This window comes from Tauraco erythrolophus, chromosome 1 (genome assembly GCF_009769465.1).
Source record: "Tauraco erythrolophus isolate bTauEry1 chromosome 1, bTauEry1.pri, whole genome shotgun sequence".
NCBI classification, from domain to species: domain Eukaryota; kingdom Metazoa; phylum Chordata; class Aves; order Musophagiformes; family Musophagidae; genus Tauraco; species Tauraco erythrolophus.
The window spans coordinates 75,830,721-75,847,680 of record NC_141465.1 but is presented as its reverse complement, the minus strand read 5'-3'; the positions used below and the strand labels follow the sequence as shown (position 1 = coordinate 75,847,680).

Here is a 16,960-nt window from a genome sequence, read left to right as displayed (position 1 = left end):
ATCTTCAGGATCCACGTTGACCACACTGGTAGAGGGAGGGAGAGTCTTGCTAAGCCTCCATGGCAGCAAACAGCTCCCAGCTATTCATAAACAGCTTTAAGAGGTCTTGTCCTTTAAAAATACAGGATAAATATTGTTGAGAGGTGCACTGATGCGTTCCTAGACCTTAAATAAAACTTCTAGGAAGATGGGCAAAGAAACTAAGATTCCTCAGCAGAGCATAATTAAATTGCAGATTAGTTCATAATGCTGGTCACCAAAGTTTGCTTCATTTTAGTGTTGCTAGACCATGTACAGCTTGTAAAGACAATTAGCAGAGAGAAAAGCAGCAGATGCTAGAGATGCACAGAATTAGATGACTCATTATGTCATCAAGAATCTCTCTTTCAGAAAAGTGAAAAGGTTGGTATAAAAAAAGAAAAGGCTTGAATAGACCAAATAATTATTAAAGAGAGAATGCAACAATTTCAGGAAAGAGTAGTGGAAAAATCAGAATCTTGCAGTGCTCTAAAATGTGCGTTTGCCTGAACTGCAGAGGAGAAACACTGACGTATACGATGGAAGGCCTCTTCTCCCTCCTCCTCCCCACTCCTGCCCCTTCTTTACTTTAGGATTACATGGTGGATTTGGTATGTTCCCTGTCGAACCAAAAGAAAATGTGTTTTAAAACTTCGTAAGTCTTTCAGAACTCCTCCACTGATTATCTGCTCAAAAGTAACTAAAAGAAATCATTTAATAACAGCTTCCAGAAGGCTTTGTGCTGTATGCATATTTTACAGCAGTTTTGCAGTCTGACAGGACTAACTAGAAATAAGTATTTGCCATTTCCAAGATTTATTCTCACAAGTACCTGATGCATGTAAGGTAGAAGATGGGTCTTATGAACCAGGCACCTCCTGCTCTCAGAAATGCTCCGCTCCGCAGTTACAGTTCTCTTTGTTTCCTTAAAAACAAATGTAATTTGCCTTTTCTCTTGCCAGTCCTGTTTGTGAAGTTGAAACTAAATGAAGTATCATGCTGTATGACATCACTTCACTGACAGGGACGAAGCACGTAAAAAATGCCAGGCTTTCCCTCTGCAGAAACTCAGTTTTGCCCAAAAAAGACTGGGGATGTATAATACGTGCGCTTTCACAGAATCTCATTTGAGAGATGCATTCGTAGGGTATGCACTGATATAAGTGACAAAAGATTCAGCAATGTCAAGTCCTGTAAACAAACCGCTCCAGGGAAGTAGCATTAACACATAATTGTATGTTTTTACCGTGTCAGACCTGTCACAAAAAATAACTGGAATTGTGATTATAGTAATTAATTTTTCCTCTGCCATTTGAAACATGCAAACTTATTACGGCAATGAGGATGATAGATTCAGGCCTGCCTTTTTAGGGCATCATATATTTACATTTCCATATGAAGATTTATCACCAAAAGATGTTAACAGGATGAGATCTATACATATACACATCTTTAAGTATACCCACTATCTTTACATTAAGAACTGAAGGTCTTGAGAAAAAAAAAAAGGAGTAAGACTAGGCAAGAAAGATAAAGCAAAACAAATTTTGTCCTCAAAATCAGACAGGTAGAAATCATGGTGCTGGAAAACTGGTTTGTGGGTTATCGTACCAGTTTGAAAAGAAAGAAGAAAATGTCATTTTTCTGTCTGCTCTTGCAGTCTGACCATCTTGGCTTCATTATTGCTGTATTAACACTGTGTCCAGGGTGAGTGGGTGGCTGAGCTTCCAGCTCTGTGGCATTCCTTCTGTTTTGAAGCGGAAATTTCTATGTCTTGACATATAACTCAAAAAAAGAAAATAAGGAAAGAAGGAAAGGTACTGATTCAGCTGGTAGGAGACTATGATAATACTGTTACCAAAGGCACCTATTTAGGTGCACTTATACTGTGCAGTTTGATAAACAAGCCCGAGGGGCTCCTTCTTCGCCGCCACCCCCTTCCCCAAGTCTCGCGCTCTGCCTGCCTGATCCCATCCGACAGTGGAGCTGATACCGCACTAATCCCCGCAAGTTTGGGACTAATGAACTAACTGCTGGGCTGCCGCCACGGAGCTTGGTCCCAAACTATACTGTACTTCACACTCGATTTATTCTCCAGATGGCGAGACTGCGCAGCCCCGCCGCGAGGGACCACCTCTTCCACTGGAGTGTAAAAGTGGACGGATGTTGTTTTCTTTGCAGATTTGATAATTCAGAGCTAGGAACTCGTGAGGATGGTTAGTTATTAGGTTTAATGGGTGCCAATCGAGCCGGCAACACGCGTATTCCCGTCTTTAATTTCAGTGCCTGTGTGTCTGGGTGGCGGTGGATTTGTTGGCAATGCTGTGTCACTGAATCCTTTATCTCCTCCAGTTGGCGTAGCTGCGCATGGTAATGAACACCTTCCCGTGTCCTCCTCGGAGTCAAACAGAAGGGATGCTAAAGTAGCCACCCTGACCATCGTTTCTTTTCCCAGTGGGTTTTCCAGCATGAGTTGCAAATTTAGCATATTTGAATAATATCGCTGTTTACCGTGAAGCTCTCTGTCGCCTTTCTCTCTTGTTCAGTTTGATGAAGAACCCAACCCACATGGGACCCAATGGGGATACCACTGTTGCAAGCTACCTGGGGATGGAATCATTTACTTAACGATCAAGTTTATTTCTTTATCAGCTATTCATTTGTGACAGAGTATTATCTGATGTTGTAGTTCTCATGTGAAGAACAGGGAAAATCATTCCTTTCACCGTTCCTTAAAAATTTTAGTTTGACCATTCTTGGCAGGGACTTGCATACTGTTTGGAAAATATGTTTATTCTTGTGTCTACTGCTATAAAGACCTTATTCTATCATGGACTGCTTTTTTCTCTGCCGTCGCAGTCTTAAAGTAGTTCACTTAGCTTAATATTTTAGCTTTTCGCATGAATCCTACAATAAGAATAGCAACTACGTTTCTGTACATAATGAGGCAGAAAGGGGTCTCCCTTTCCTCCATGGTTTTAGTACATTTAGTCAGAGGCTTTAGTACATTTTTTTATTTACCCATGAAATGTTTTATTGGAAGCCTGACTGGGGACCTGATACACTTCACTAACATCAGTGGGATTTTCTCTGTTGTAGGAAAGGTAGGCACCAAGTCAGATCCCTCATGAGCTCTGACTTTGGCAACAGGTCCTCTCAGTTTGGCCCACAATCAAAAACGTAAAATGAGTCCTGATGTGGAAACTATAGTGACTAGAAGTGTTTTATCATGGAAGAGAAATGTTTCCATTCCTGGGGTATCTAGGCAGACAGATCTAAAATGTAGTGGTTCTAAGCAAATGCATCAATTCTCAACCCAACAGATGGCATGGGTGTGTTAACTAACATAGCAACATATTTTCCGTTAAAATATGGGAAAAAACAACAACCCCCTCCCCATGTTTGTTGGTTGGTATAAATTCAGTGAAGTTGTTAGTTATTTTTGGGATACGTACCAGAGGGCTGCACATTTAGTTTATGTAAATTGATAACAGCAACAGCCTGTTAATAAGTGTTTTGTATGGAAATATACCTAGAAAGACACGATCTGTCTTTTTTGGGAAGGGAGTTTGCAGCCTGAGGAGAAAAATAGCTACTGAGACGATCTACCGCTCATTATTACAATCTGAAAAAAATCATAATGAATTAGACTGTAGGTTTGCTAGAGATGTGCCTTCAGTTTGAACTGGATGCTGCCTTAGTGGATAATTTGGGGAGATCTTTCTTTTGCAAATTGGATCAGTGTGTACTGAAACGGTGATAATCTGACTTTAATTAAAAACATAAATTGGTTTGGAGCGTGTTTTTAAGCTACCCTTCTGCATCATATCCAGCAACTTTCGGCCCAGCCCTAGAAACCCATTACCCCTGCTTGGAGAAGGAAAACATAGGGGATTTGTATTACCCAGTAATGGCATCATATGGTTCGGTTTACCTAATTCGGAAGAACCATTTTAGACGGCTGTGCGCCGGAGCTGTCTTCCAGCTGGACGTGTTTGCAGTAAACTGCATGCATCTTTGTGTGGCTTTCCTAATGGCCCCAGTCAGAGTCCATTCACAGCAGTTCAAACGTTTCGGGCTGTATTTCCCAGAGATTACCTCTGAACGCGCCCCTTGATCGCAGCACAGGGATGCGGACATGTGCGCCTTGTTCCCGTCTGTCCGATTAACAGGCATATGCTCCCAGCCTTCGGAGAAGCACGGCTAGTAGCCCCGAGCTGAAGGCTGCTTGCTTCAGATTTCATTAACTTTCTGCTTCATTATTCCTTCCTTTTAACCGGTTAGAGCCATCAGTTGCTTTTCTCTAAACTTACCCTAATTATCGGGGGTCCCAGCCCTGCAGATCAGCACGCTGCAGAGCTGTCTTAAACTGGCCTGGGAGACCCTGTTCTGATGGGACCTGACAACTGTAAGCTACTGTTCCCTCACACTGTTTAACTCAGACCATATTGGGAAACCGCCTCTGCCCCTCTCACCGGCAGAGATTTGCATCCGTCTGGTTTAAATCTACTGTCATGTGCTGTCTCACTGATTGGTAGTAGCCTGGATATTAACTTTGATGATTTCTTTTTTTCCCCCTGAGTTCGCCTGTTTTCTTGAAAAGCATCTCTATTCAGCAACTGCATATCGTTAAAGTCGTTCCTGAACCTCCGCGAGTCAGGAGCTTTAAAGTTTTATTAGCCCCATAAAAACTCTTCACAAATGAAATGACTTTTGATAAGTGTGCATTTTGACAATGCAGATTTGTTAGGGGCTGTTGGCGAGTGGAAGGAATTTGAGGTTGAAACTGCAGTTGGCAGGAGCAGGGAGCCCAGCGCCCTCCTTCCCCCCCACCCTCTTCTTCTCCAGGTCAAGAAATGCATTTCATTTCAGAAAAGCATGCAAGTATTCTTCATGCAAATCAAATATTAAACAGATTTGTCAATTTACACTCACGAAAATAGTGAACGGCAGCGGGAAGCACGTGTCTTTGGATATTTGTTTTATGCTGGCAGGAGAAAAGCTTTTTACATGGTTCAAGGAAAATCTACAAGTTATTTAGGCATTGTTTTCACGTGCGAGTTGTGAACTCTACTATGGACTTTAATATACTTTGGATACATAGAGATTTGCCATTGATATAGCAAAACCAAAAGAGTGTGTGTACCTCTGTGCTTACTGACATCCATGCTGTTTTAGGACAGGCAATATAGAGCTGAATTAGAAAAATTGTTTTATGCATCTGTATTAACATGCCATTTTTGTGAGTGCAGCTGGCTAGTGCAATGCATAGTGATTAGTATAAAGATTTGTATTTGTTCGACATGTTCAGTCATAGTGGACACAAAAGTTAAGTTTTCTACAAGTGGTGGTGTAGAAATACGTAGACATAAAACCTGAGCGTTTGATTTACTAGTTATAAAGAAATGAGGAAAGTAAAATTGTGAGGTGCTGATGATGCCTGCTTCAATAAAAGTCCAGGAGTGACAGACATTTCGGGGACACCAATACATTGGCTATCTAGCTTTTTCCCCACGTCATTTCAACAAGTTTTCTGCTCAGTGCACTTTTTTGTCAATAGAAAATAAGCTTTCTTTCCTTTTCTTGTGCTTTTAAATACATATATATCATAGGGAGAAGCAAGACTGACAGCTGTGAAAACCCTTGACGAATTTGACTTTGGCCATGCCGAAAAGTGCGTTAGGATAAACTCTGTGTCCAGCGGTCTTGCAGAAGAAGATCTAGAGGTACTTTTGCAGTCCAAGACCCTTCCTTCAAGCATGATGCTGCCAAAGGTTGAAAATGTTGAAGAAATCAGATGGGTGAGTACAAACAACACGGCAGCTTTTGACTGAAGCTGTTGTGCCAAGTTCACAGGCATAAAGATGACTCTGAGTTATGAGGAAGGCTGCAGATACCATAGAATGTTGTTGGGAAGTGCATCCATTTACATGGGTGCAAAATGGTCTATACAAAAAGCATACGTGGAACACCTTGCATTCATAAAGAAAAACAGATTTATTTCTCCCACAATCAATAAATAATTAATATTGATGTCAGAGTATATTATCAAAAATAGAAGCATAAGCATCTGACTCTTTTCTAACTATCCTAACAAGCAAAATTACTGTCTCTGTCCGTGAGCCTTAGCAACATGCATTGTAAGCAGGACATGGAGAAACCATGTTAGCGACATGCGAAAAAATGAGTTGGGGGAAGGTCATTCCTTGGGGCAACTGAAGGAACAAACAGGAAGCTTTTAACTAGTGTTTTTAATTAGCACAGATATTATTTCCTGAACAGTTCTCTATTTCTTCCTTTTTAATTGCTGACAGGTGTGTTTGTGTTTCACGACTGACTTTTCAGCCAATAAAAACCTGAAATGTAAATGGTTGGCATGTCGAATTACTTAAGAAAACTTTGAAATAGGGCTAATGATGCTGTAATTGTTTTAATTGTCAAGAAAAGGGGGACGCTTGTTTAGATACACCATTATTTCTGTAACATGCCAGTAAAGGAATAATGCTTAATTATTCACTCCTATATTTTTGCTAGCCGAGCAACTGGCCCGCGTGCAAGCTGTGATGAAAGGCAGGCAGACGTATTAGGATCTATTTTAATCTCAGCATCTAACCTTGATCAAACCGTTAAGATCAGGCGCGAGCGTACAACCGAGCGAATGCGTCGGCTACGCGACAAGCCCCGTCCGTTCCCTGGCACTGCCCCTTCGGCCTCCGCCGCTCGCGACGGAAAGTCCTCCGTCGCCTTCCACCGACATTTAATTAAATTAACCGGAGTATACCTCTCAGGGCTCACAGCCGTGTAAGTGTTAGACGTAACTCGTCAGTAATGAATATTCATGCTTCCAAAATGGCAGGGCCCTTGCTGCCACCAAGCAGGTTTTGCGGCGAGGTGTGATGCGGGGACTCTTTGTCTCCTCATCCCCCTTCCACCTTCCCTCTCGCTAACTTTGATTTCCGTCACGGCAAACGAGCCAGCCCCAACAACTCTGGCCTTTGGCTTCCCTCTCACTTTGCCCAACCTTTGCACACAAAGAGCACGCTCCCCTCAGTGCCGCTGCCTTCTTTTTCCAAGCCTCCCCAAACTCACTCCGGCGTGATTTTTCAGCCTCCCAGAAGCTGTTTATTTCCCCCACCACCACCACTACCCCCCCCGCACCCCCCTCCCTTCATTTTTATTTATGTGCAGCAGAAAACCTGGAGGCTGATGCACAACTAAAAGATGGGCTTACTTGTTTTCTTTTGTGTGAGAATCTCTTGCTTTCCTTTTGTCCCTAGTGTGGGTACTTGTTTGACTGGCATGGCTTATTGGACTATAACAAGCGTAACTCTCCCTCCTTTGTGGCGGGACAATTCTCCCACAAATCCCGACCAGTGTGCATTCTTCCCGACACACTATTGGGTGTGCACTGGAATTGAAAGAATTGCTGAGGCCTTGCTACTTCATCCCCTCCCCAAGCTTTGTGGGTTTTTTTTTCCTCCGCCTTCTTTTTTTTTTTTTTTTTTTTCCCCCCTTTCTCCCTGAAATGAACACTTTACCGGGCCGGAAACATTTAATCGTCTCCTTTTGAGAAAAAAAAAAAATTAATTGAAACTTCTCCACTCGTTACCTTTTGTGTCGGTGCTTATTGCAAATTTTTTAAAAGGGAGAGGAAGGGAGACACTATTTAATTAAACGTGCCTCTTTTTTTTTCTTTGCCTTCAAAACAAAAGATAGCAAACATCCTAGGAGTGTGACTTTTAAAATATTTTAACATAAAAGAAGAGCTCTGCTGCTTTAACTTGCATCTAAAATATAAACAAGGTAGCACTTTTTACTTTTTTTCACTTGAAAAATAAAAATCAGATAGGAGTCTTAAGAATATACGCTGATGCCATTATATTACCTCATTTTCTGCATTTACCTATATGAAATTTACTCTGTTCTGTCACTGTAGTACCTGCCATACTGTACACTCGCACATGTGAACTGCATTGATTTTTTTTTCCCTTCCACATTTTTGGGTGGAATACTCTTCTCCAAAGAAAAGTTATGGAGAGGGCCACAGTGACGATGCAAAGCAGGGATGGAAAGGGCAGAATTCTTCACCGAAGAAAGCTGTGGTTTATTTTGGCCTAATTGTAAAGTTACTGGAAATTGCTGGAAAGCTTTTTTTCGAGATCTGGGTGATTAGATTTTCCTTCTTTTGGGGAGGGGCAGTGGGGGGAGGCTAAAAGGGGAAATAACACCTCTAATCCAGCTTCTGGTAAATAGGCTGCCAGCTTTTAAAATGAGTTTCCTTTCTATTAGTCAGAATATTATGCTAAGCCTTAAGCATTAGTTTTTTATGTTGCCATAGCAGCCTTATTCCTGCAGGGTTGTGACCTGCGATGATTACAGTACAAAGCTTATAGGGTCTTGAAACCCCCTTTGAAGATGAAAAGTCTTTGATGGTTTATATTTATGCAAATCTCTTAGATATGATTTACCCAACTGAGACTGAATGGAGAGATGATTAAAATTCCCTTTCCTTTGATATCCATTAATAGTCGAATATTCCTTAAATTTAAAATATATGCATATGTTATTTTTGTCTTTATTTACTAATATATTTTCGCCATACCTGCGATACGTTTATCTCTGCACAAATTACTCGATCTGGACAGACATAATAGATTTACAATATAGGCTAAGGGCTTTTTCCCCCCCTTTTTTTTTTTTCCCTTTTGAAAGGGGAAAAATCTGTGCAAGAGCTTTTGTATGTTTCCAGATGATAGATTTTGGAATTTGGGCTACCCCACTGGCAGCTCAGAGCTAGCTGTGAACTGGTCTCATGGAAAAAATTGGCAAGCTTTGGTCTTCAAAGAATTAAACTTCCTTTTTAAGGCCTTCCTAGGTAAGCTAAAAAATTATGAAGAAAAGCCTATTGAACAAAAGGGTAACGGTGCCGTAATGAATAATACGGATGCCACTTAGAAGGCTGGGGAGCACTTCCAGTGATGGCAGTGCTGGACCTGAAACAAAACCGGACCTCAGGTACAGCAGCACTTCATTGTTTTCCAGGGCCCGGGGATTTGCATTTCACTAAGCCTGGGTGAGAGGTGCTAAGCCTGGATATTTTTTTTTTTTTTTGCAAACCAGCCTGGAAACTTAAAAATGTATGGGAATGCTGCGGTTTCAAATCACAGGCCTTGTTAAAAGCTGGTTTTTTCACTTCTAAGTTTTGGGAGCGGGGAGGGGTGTTGTTACAGCCAGGTGAAAATTTAACGTGTTATATATACATGTGGACTGTTCTTTTTTTTTTCTCCCTGATAGCTCATACTGTCTAGTTTTAGTTTTCAGATAAATTCTTACATCACCTAAAAGGCCGAACACTTGTAGAACCAATGAACTTTATCCCTTTTGTGGAAACTGCAGTGGGCTTGCTCAATTTTAAGGTAAGCAGGTCTTGAAGTGTTCATATTTCGCCATCTCGGCAAACTAGGATAAGCAGAATGCTACCCAGTCTCCCCCTAATTTCATCAAGGAAGCGAAGTTAAAAAATATTAAACGTATTGTTCAATCCCCTAAAACATTTGTACGTTTGACTCTCATGTTTGTATTGTAAAGGCCTTCATAATTTCAAAATATTTCAGTGACAAAGCTGTTCCGGATAGCCCATAACATAGCCAAATAACAAAACCTTTCTGCATTACTGTTATCATTTTTAACACATTTGGAGTAGAAACGGGCTTCTCCAAAGATTTTAAATGCTCACAGTGTTGCCATACACTTGGCTATTTAGTAGCTATCGAACTCGACTTTTCTATAACATTTAATTAGAAAAAAGTATCAATCATAATTTCACTATTGCTAAACTGGCGTCTTTATAATGGTTTCTACCAATAACATTGCAATCAAATTTCATGTTATCATTTTGTGTGTATGATGGGGTGTTTAATGCTAAGATTAGAAGTATAACTAACTTTGAAAATAGCAAATAACTGAAAAACATGCTCCTTTTTTAGGGTAATTTTAGATCAAATCTTATTTTTAAAGTGCATTTTAATACAAATTACTCCCCAACCTTTACTATCAAGTTCAGGTTTTTCAGAAAGGCAAGGCAGTGTGGTAACGAAACGGAAGATCTCGTGCATGCACCAGGAATTCAGCGTTCCCCTCCCAAGCTCTAAGGGAAAAGTTTCGGACCTGCTGAGGACACACACATCAGAAGTACCTCCAGAAGTACCGGCAGGCTTCACAGGCAGCCTGCTCATTTGATATAGCCATTTATCTTGCAACACACGCTAACGTATCTGGGAACGTAATAAAGCAGTAACCAAATAGACACGCTCCTGTCTGCTGTGCATACCCAAAATTAAATCATATTTTAAGCCAGCTGAGATTTTTCTTCACCCACAGTATTTTATAATGGAATTTTTAATATTGCAGTTCCTGATGTTGGCAGGAGAGTTCCCTTTTAAAGCACTCTGTTAAAGAATAATTTCTTGTCTCATCACCTGCCATAGGAGAACACCCACTAGTAGAGCTCGTAGTTACATCTGTCTCACTCCACATACCTTAGCCTTAAAAAATACTAGTATTATCTAAAAGGATATAAAATAGTAATATTTTGGAAATGCACTTCTTTATGGGATAGCTAGAGCAGCAAAATCTTGCTTGCTTTTATTTTAATATTTTTCTGCATCACTTGTTGCATTTTTAACATCCTTAGCTACTTTTTAGTTATATATAGCAGAAGTTTTTAAATTGGCAATCCTGTAAGGAATTCTTATATCCTATAAGGAATCCACAACCATTTTAAATAATTCTTATTATTTATTTAATAAAAGAGATTCTGATCTTGATTTATTTCTATTTCTCATGCAGATATATTACATGTCAAACTAATCAAATGTAATACTTTTTGTTTGCTTTTAAGCAGTATTTGACAAATGTTTTGTTTCCTATTGTTACATAAATATCTGAAGTACCGATCACAGTAATACCCAGGGCATTAAGTCGACCAAAAGGTAGGGAATCTGCTACGGTATCTATGATCTGCTATGATTTACACAGTCTAAGCATATAGGTGCCTAGGGAAAGAGAATGTTTTCTCTTTTGCTGAGTCATTTTAAGGCACTGTGGATAGTCGAGCACCTACAATGCCTTTGCTTAATAGGAGCAATTTTAGCTGAAGGATTTTGGTAACACTGAGTTGTTGTAATATCCTCTTAGTCTCTGTCTGTCCTGCATTTCTGTAGAAATTAATACTCTGTTCTCATTTGAAGGCTGTCTGTGAAGAAGCACTGAGAACAGGATCCCAGGTTGGCTTTCATTTGGACGCAGTCGTCTTTGGAGGAGAGGATTTCCGTGCCAGCATAGGTCGTTACCTGTCTCTTTACTATAAATGTTAGCGTATGACGTTTGCATCAGAGAAGCCCAATGTGATTTGTGGCCATTGCTTTTCCAACAGCAATAAATAAAGTAATGACAATGCTTGATTCTGCATTTTACATTTTCACTTTTCACCTTAATCTTTTTCTATGCAGAATGTATCACTAGGAAATTAAAATGTGGTCCCTGTGTGTTACAGGACACTGGCACTTGCTCGTGCTTCTTGCCATGCAGTGCCAAAAATTAATGAAAAAAAAAAAACAAACCTGTTGAGTCACTGAAATTATATCAAACTTTGATATCCATAAGAAACATGCACATGCTTTTAAGAACTACATTTAGAGTCCTAAAATTCTGGTGTCTGCTTCGCCACCGTCTTACAGACAATTATCTGTCAGGCTTTTGACATCACGCAAATACTCGCCAGCTACATTTTCCTGTCATAAATTTACTTTAAATATATCCCATGTCAATACAGCCATGTATTCATGTGAAAGCACTATTAGTCTTCCTCAAAAATAAAAAAGTATTTCCAAATACCTTTTATGAAAGGCCACTTAGCTTCTTAGTAATCTGATTCAGTTTAAAGATGATAGTTCAGAGTTATCAACATTTAAATTAAAAATAGGTACGTTAATGTAAAAATTAACATTGCTTTACTAAAATTGGAAATCTGTGTCTAAATAGTGTCCCTAGAGGAAAAGGAATATTTTTAATTATTTTTTTCACACCAGCCTTCATGTGAGCATATTGCTTAGCTGGTGCCCTGTGAGCACATGAAGTCTCGTGAATACTTTTGCTTCTTCTCGGAAGTCATCTACCATCATTTTTCATTCAAATACTGAAGCTTAAATATTCAGCTTAGAACATCAGTTGTGACAAGCATCACAGCCAAGGAAAGTGCAATTCTATTCTCAGTGTGAATTTTTTAACCATTTAGTTGTACCCAGTGTATCGATTTGTATAAAGCTTCTCTTGCTGTAATGCTTCTCACTGTATGTGCAGTAAATAATATAATCAAATCATTACTTCATGTTAGTCCCATCTCCGCAGTCCTTACCAGCCAAAACTTCCACTGACTTCAGGCTTACAACTTCTGATTTGAACTGAATCAAAATCTGAATTTTATAAGCTAGTTTGTAAAGAGACTTTTTTTTTTTGCTAATGCTTTTTTTTTTCCTCGTAAGAGTATTATTTTGACCATATAGTCTTGCACCCCTCTTTTGTTTTCTAAATTGGTTAAATGAAATCTGAGACTTTCCTTTTTTTACATAGGAAATATTTAAAATAGAAAGGTTTCAAACACTCTTGTCAGCTTTTCTTTGTTTTCATTGTTTTCATAGGTGCAACAAGCAGTAAGGAAACTCACGATATTTTATATGCCAGGCAAAAAATAATAGTTACAGCAAAGGCGTTTGGCCTTCAAGCAATAGACCTTGTTTACATCGATTTCCGAGATGAAGATGGGCTCCGCAGGCAATCAAGAGAAGGTGCCTCAATGGGATTCACTGGTATGGCTTTCTGCGATGTCTCAAAATAATGCACAGCTTCTTCAGTTTAAATATATTGCTACATTTACTATCACTTAGACAAATAACTTGGGTTTTATTTCAGGTCATTTATTGAAAAACTCAGTGATACCAAGGTCTTCTATGTTTATTAGCACCTTAAAAATTGTGGCTGGAAATTTTGCCTAAAAAGTCACAGGCTGCTTTTTAAAACCAAATCCCATGAAGCGTGTGACTGTTTTTGAAGAGGAGTTGGAGTGGAGGCTGTGCAGTGATTCCTCCCATCACAGAGCGCGGGAAAGACGATACTGTACTCTGCGATGGCCGCTCTACAATTGATTCTTAAAACATTTGGATCCCTTTCTCCTGTTTTTTTGTTGGTAAAAAATACTCTTTTAGGAGAAGGGAGTTGGGAAGCAAATCTCGTATGCTAATTACTAGGGGAAAGTTATTTTCTTATTATTTTCTTTGATTTGTTTTTCATCTCCTGGCTGCCCTCCCAGTAAGTGCTGGTGACACCTACGGGCATTGGCAGCCAGCAAGAGCAGCGGGCACCTTGCCCCAGAGTCCTGTAATGCAGCCTGTTACCCTGTGACCGGTGTACCAGATCACTCGGACACCCCGATGGGACAGCGCAGCCACCAAAGATTGGGGTTTTGCAGTAGAAATCAGCCGTTTGACATACGCATTAGAGAACGCTAGCATATAGGACAAACATTTTACGTTATTTGCCTCTGACCGTCATTCAGGATGTACGTACGGTAGTAGCATCTCTCGTAGGTTTTTGCTACCAAAGGCATTGGTCCTAGTGACGCCATCTAGCAAACTATATTTTTACAGTTAGTGGTATAAGATACCTTAAAGCACCAAATCTAACAAAACAAGCGTTCTTTTAAGTGATCCTGACGTGCCAGTGAAAGAATAGCCATCGATGCTCTTCAGCACAAACTCTGCCTTACTGTCTGCTGAGCTTCTACATTGGCAAAACCAGACCTTTTTTCGGAGGCAAAACAGTTAGCTCCTCATGACTACATTGTCCACGTCCATGCGGACTTCCAGCCTTCATTTGCCTGCGATTGAAGTTGGGAAAATAATAGATCTCCTGAATGGTAGCACCTGCTGATGGCTACCTAATCTCCATCAATATTTCCTAGCCTCAGGAAAGGCTTGATTTTTGAAAAACTTAAGCATCTGAACCTCCTGTTGACAGAAGGTGGAGTTGCAGATGCTTAGCACCTTTGAGAGCACCCTTTTTGAATGCTCACCCTGTATTTAAATACTTAACTTAGGCTACCAAGTTAAGAAATTTAGAAACGCTCAGCATAAACAACACTAATGGTGGTTTGGAGTCCACTGACTGTACGGTGGAAGTTGCCTGACATCAGGGTAGGGTCCAGATAAGAGACAAATGAAAGGTCATAAGTGGCAATTTAGGGCATAAAGTGAATTTCTAACTCGGCCATAGAGGTGTCTTGCCTTTCCATACGAGAAGTAAAGATCTGTGAAAGGTACAGACTTCATTAAGGTGAACTCACAGCTCCTGCTTTTTGCCTCCTGCCTTTACCGCAATGATCATCAACACATTTCCAAAATCTAGCAAACATCCTGACAACCAGTCCAGCCATGATTAGACACAGGTCAATACTGACTTTTCTGATTTGATGGCCAAAATAAGACAAAACCAAACATTAAAAAAATCTGTTCAAGTCAGAACAAAAAAGCATTTTTCATATTTTTGGTAAAAGAGAAAAAAAATACTTGAGATTGATCCAAACTGTTTCACTTGTTCTTTTGGATTTTTTGCTTTCAGTTTATTGAATGTTTTTTATAATCTTTCTTGCTGGCTTTGATTAAAATAAAATGTCATTTCAAAACTGAAAGCAAAAATATTTCATTCCAAAACTATATAAATGAAACATTTTAACATTTCCAATTTAATATTGATCACAGAAGATTACGAATGGGTCTTAGCTTAATCCATGATCTTGTATAAAGTGGAATTCTGTATATCACTGACAGTGCTCCGATAACGTGAGAGTAAAATACTGAAATGCCGTCTTAACAACAAGTTCAAAACACGCGATTCTTGTTATTTTTAAATATTTAAGATACCTTCCTGCTATTTTTTCACAAAGAATCAAAATCATTGAAATCAACAGGACTAAAACGAGCTGAGGCTTCCAAATTGCTCTCTTAGCTGGAGAACACACACTTATTTGCATGCATAGGGCCAAATTCAGCACCCTCAAAACTAATGCAAATCCAGAATATTCAGCAAAGTTATACCTCCTTAGATTTTCCCCATATTCAGATTTAGACCGGTAGAATTGGCCTTAATGCAATCCAATGTGTTCACTCAGGATTAAACAAGCGAAATAATATAACGAAGAATTTATCAGCTATTTAGTTACTATTGCAGCCCTCGTTGCTTATTGTAACCAAGTTTTCTTTTCCACTTATCTTAAAAGCAGCTTTTTCCTTCAGTGAGTGTGTTTATATAAAATCAAATGTTTTCAAATGTAACTTAGCCAAATTAGTAGATCTTTTATATGTTGAAGGGATTTTATTATTTTTTCTATTGAGGAGCAGTATATATATATATATATGTATGTATGTATGTATATATATACCCACACGCCCATGCATACACACCTGAAAAGATCTTTTACAATACTAGAACCCGTGGAGTTAAAGTCAGTGTGTTGCCTATATAAACCATCATCAGTTTTAGGAATGTTTATGTAAAAAATTAAGTAAACCTTGCCATAAGCTTTAACAGCTGTCTTAGTCATTATAGAAAGTCCTGCGCTCCATGCTGAGAAGCTAGATATAAATATGAAACACTATAGGTTTCCCCTCTTTTTGCAATCTTTTGTAGAAGACTAAAATGACACCATCATACAGTTACCTAAAAGACTTGACAAGTATTGATTTAAAGCACGATATATCAAGTGGTACTGTAAAAAGGATTTCATGGTCATAAATTTTAATGTCTTCCAATTTTGCACTCTCTCAGTAACTTGTCAATAACAACAATTCCGTTTAAAATATTTGCTTCATTCCTGCATGGCATTACGTCTGTTATACAGTTATTTGGATACATAATCTGTGACAAAAATCAACCGAGTGCTATGAATCAAAAATTATATTTTATTCTCTGTAAATTATTCAGTAGTTTGTTAATGATAAAAAGTATAGCTTACTGCTACAGATATCTTTATCAAAAGCAAATCTATTTACAAAAATGTTTTACACTTTAAAAAACTATGTAGAAATATTTTTATTTTCGTTGTAATTATAGATTGACTTTAAAATATATTTTACATTTTTCCCAGAAAGTTAACTTCCTTAGAATTTTGCAGGAATTATTTGTACACCCTTCAGTTTTAGAATTGGTAGTTTAGCTGGGCAGAATTTGTTATATTACGAATAGGGTACATCATCATCTTATTAATGGTGATGTTTGATTAAATTGACTAAAAAACCTTTGATTAGACCTCATGTAAAACACATTAGTTAAGGAAATTTGTCTCCATGTAATTTCTTTAAAAAAATATAGTTCTTACTGAGTTTTAAACTTTTTATTATTTTTAAGCTATTTTTTAAATAGCTACTATATTGAAATTTGAAACTGAATATTTGGATGCCCTTAAGATCGTAAGCTAAAGGTTGTTTGATGGGAAGTAAAATAAAATCGAGCAACTCGTGGCTCTTTAGCAAAGAAATGCAGCAACACTGCATCACTAAAAAGTTGCTGTTTCTTTGCTCATTAAACTAAGTAGATGGTGCTGCTGCATCCCCAGGTTTTGTTTGCACTCCAGGTTATCGCTCGGACCTGCTGCAGTCTGATAAAAGCAATCCCAGTTTTTCCGCAGCGGCAATTTCGCTTAAAATAGGTGCATCTCTGCGGTCACGCGTGAGGCGTCTCACCCCGAGCGAGGGGCTGATTTCTAACGTACGGGCGGCGTAACGGCGGTGAGGACGTGGGAGCGGACCCCCTCGTGTGCGGGAAACCTCCTCTGGTCCCGACGCTTCAAACTTTTCCTTGCGTGCAAAAATCTCGCTCCCGCGAGAGGCCG

General features: G+C 39.2%; 1 protein-coding gene across 1 annotated transcript in view; it reads left to right on the top strand.

Annotated features, from left to right (window-relative positions):
* Window positions 1-16,960, top strand: part of CLYBL (citramalyl-CoA lyase) — a 97,467-nt gene that overhangs the window by 62,942 nt on the left and 17,565 nt on the right. The window contains exons 3-6 of the mRNA XM_009989069.1: window positions 5,631-5,819; window positions 9,333-9,434; window positions 11,268-11,361; window positions 12,717-12,884. Of these exons, the coding sequence (XP_009987371.1) occupies window positions 5,631-5,819; window positions 9,333-9,434; window positions 11,268-11,361; window positions 12,717-12,884 (553 nt within the window). The remainder of the gene's footprint in view (window positions 1-5,630; window positions 5,820-9,332; window positions 9,435-11,267; window positions 11,362-12,716; window positions 12,885-16,960) is intronic.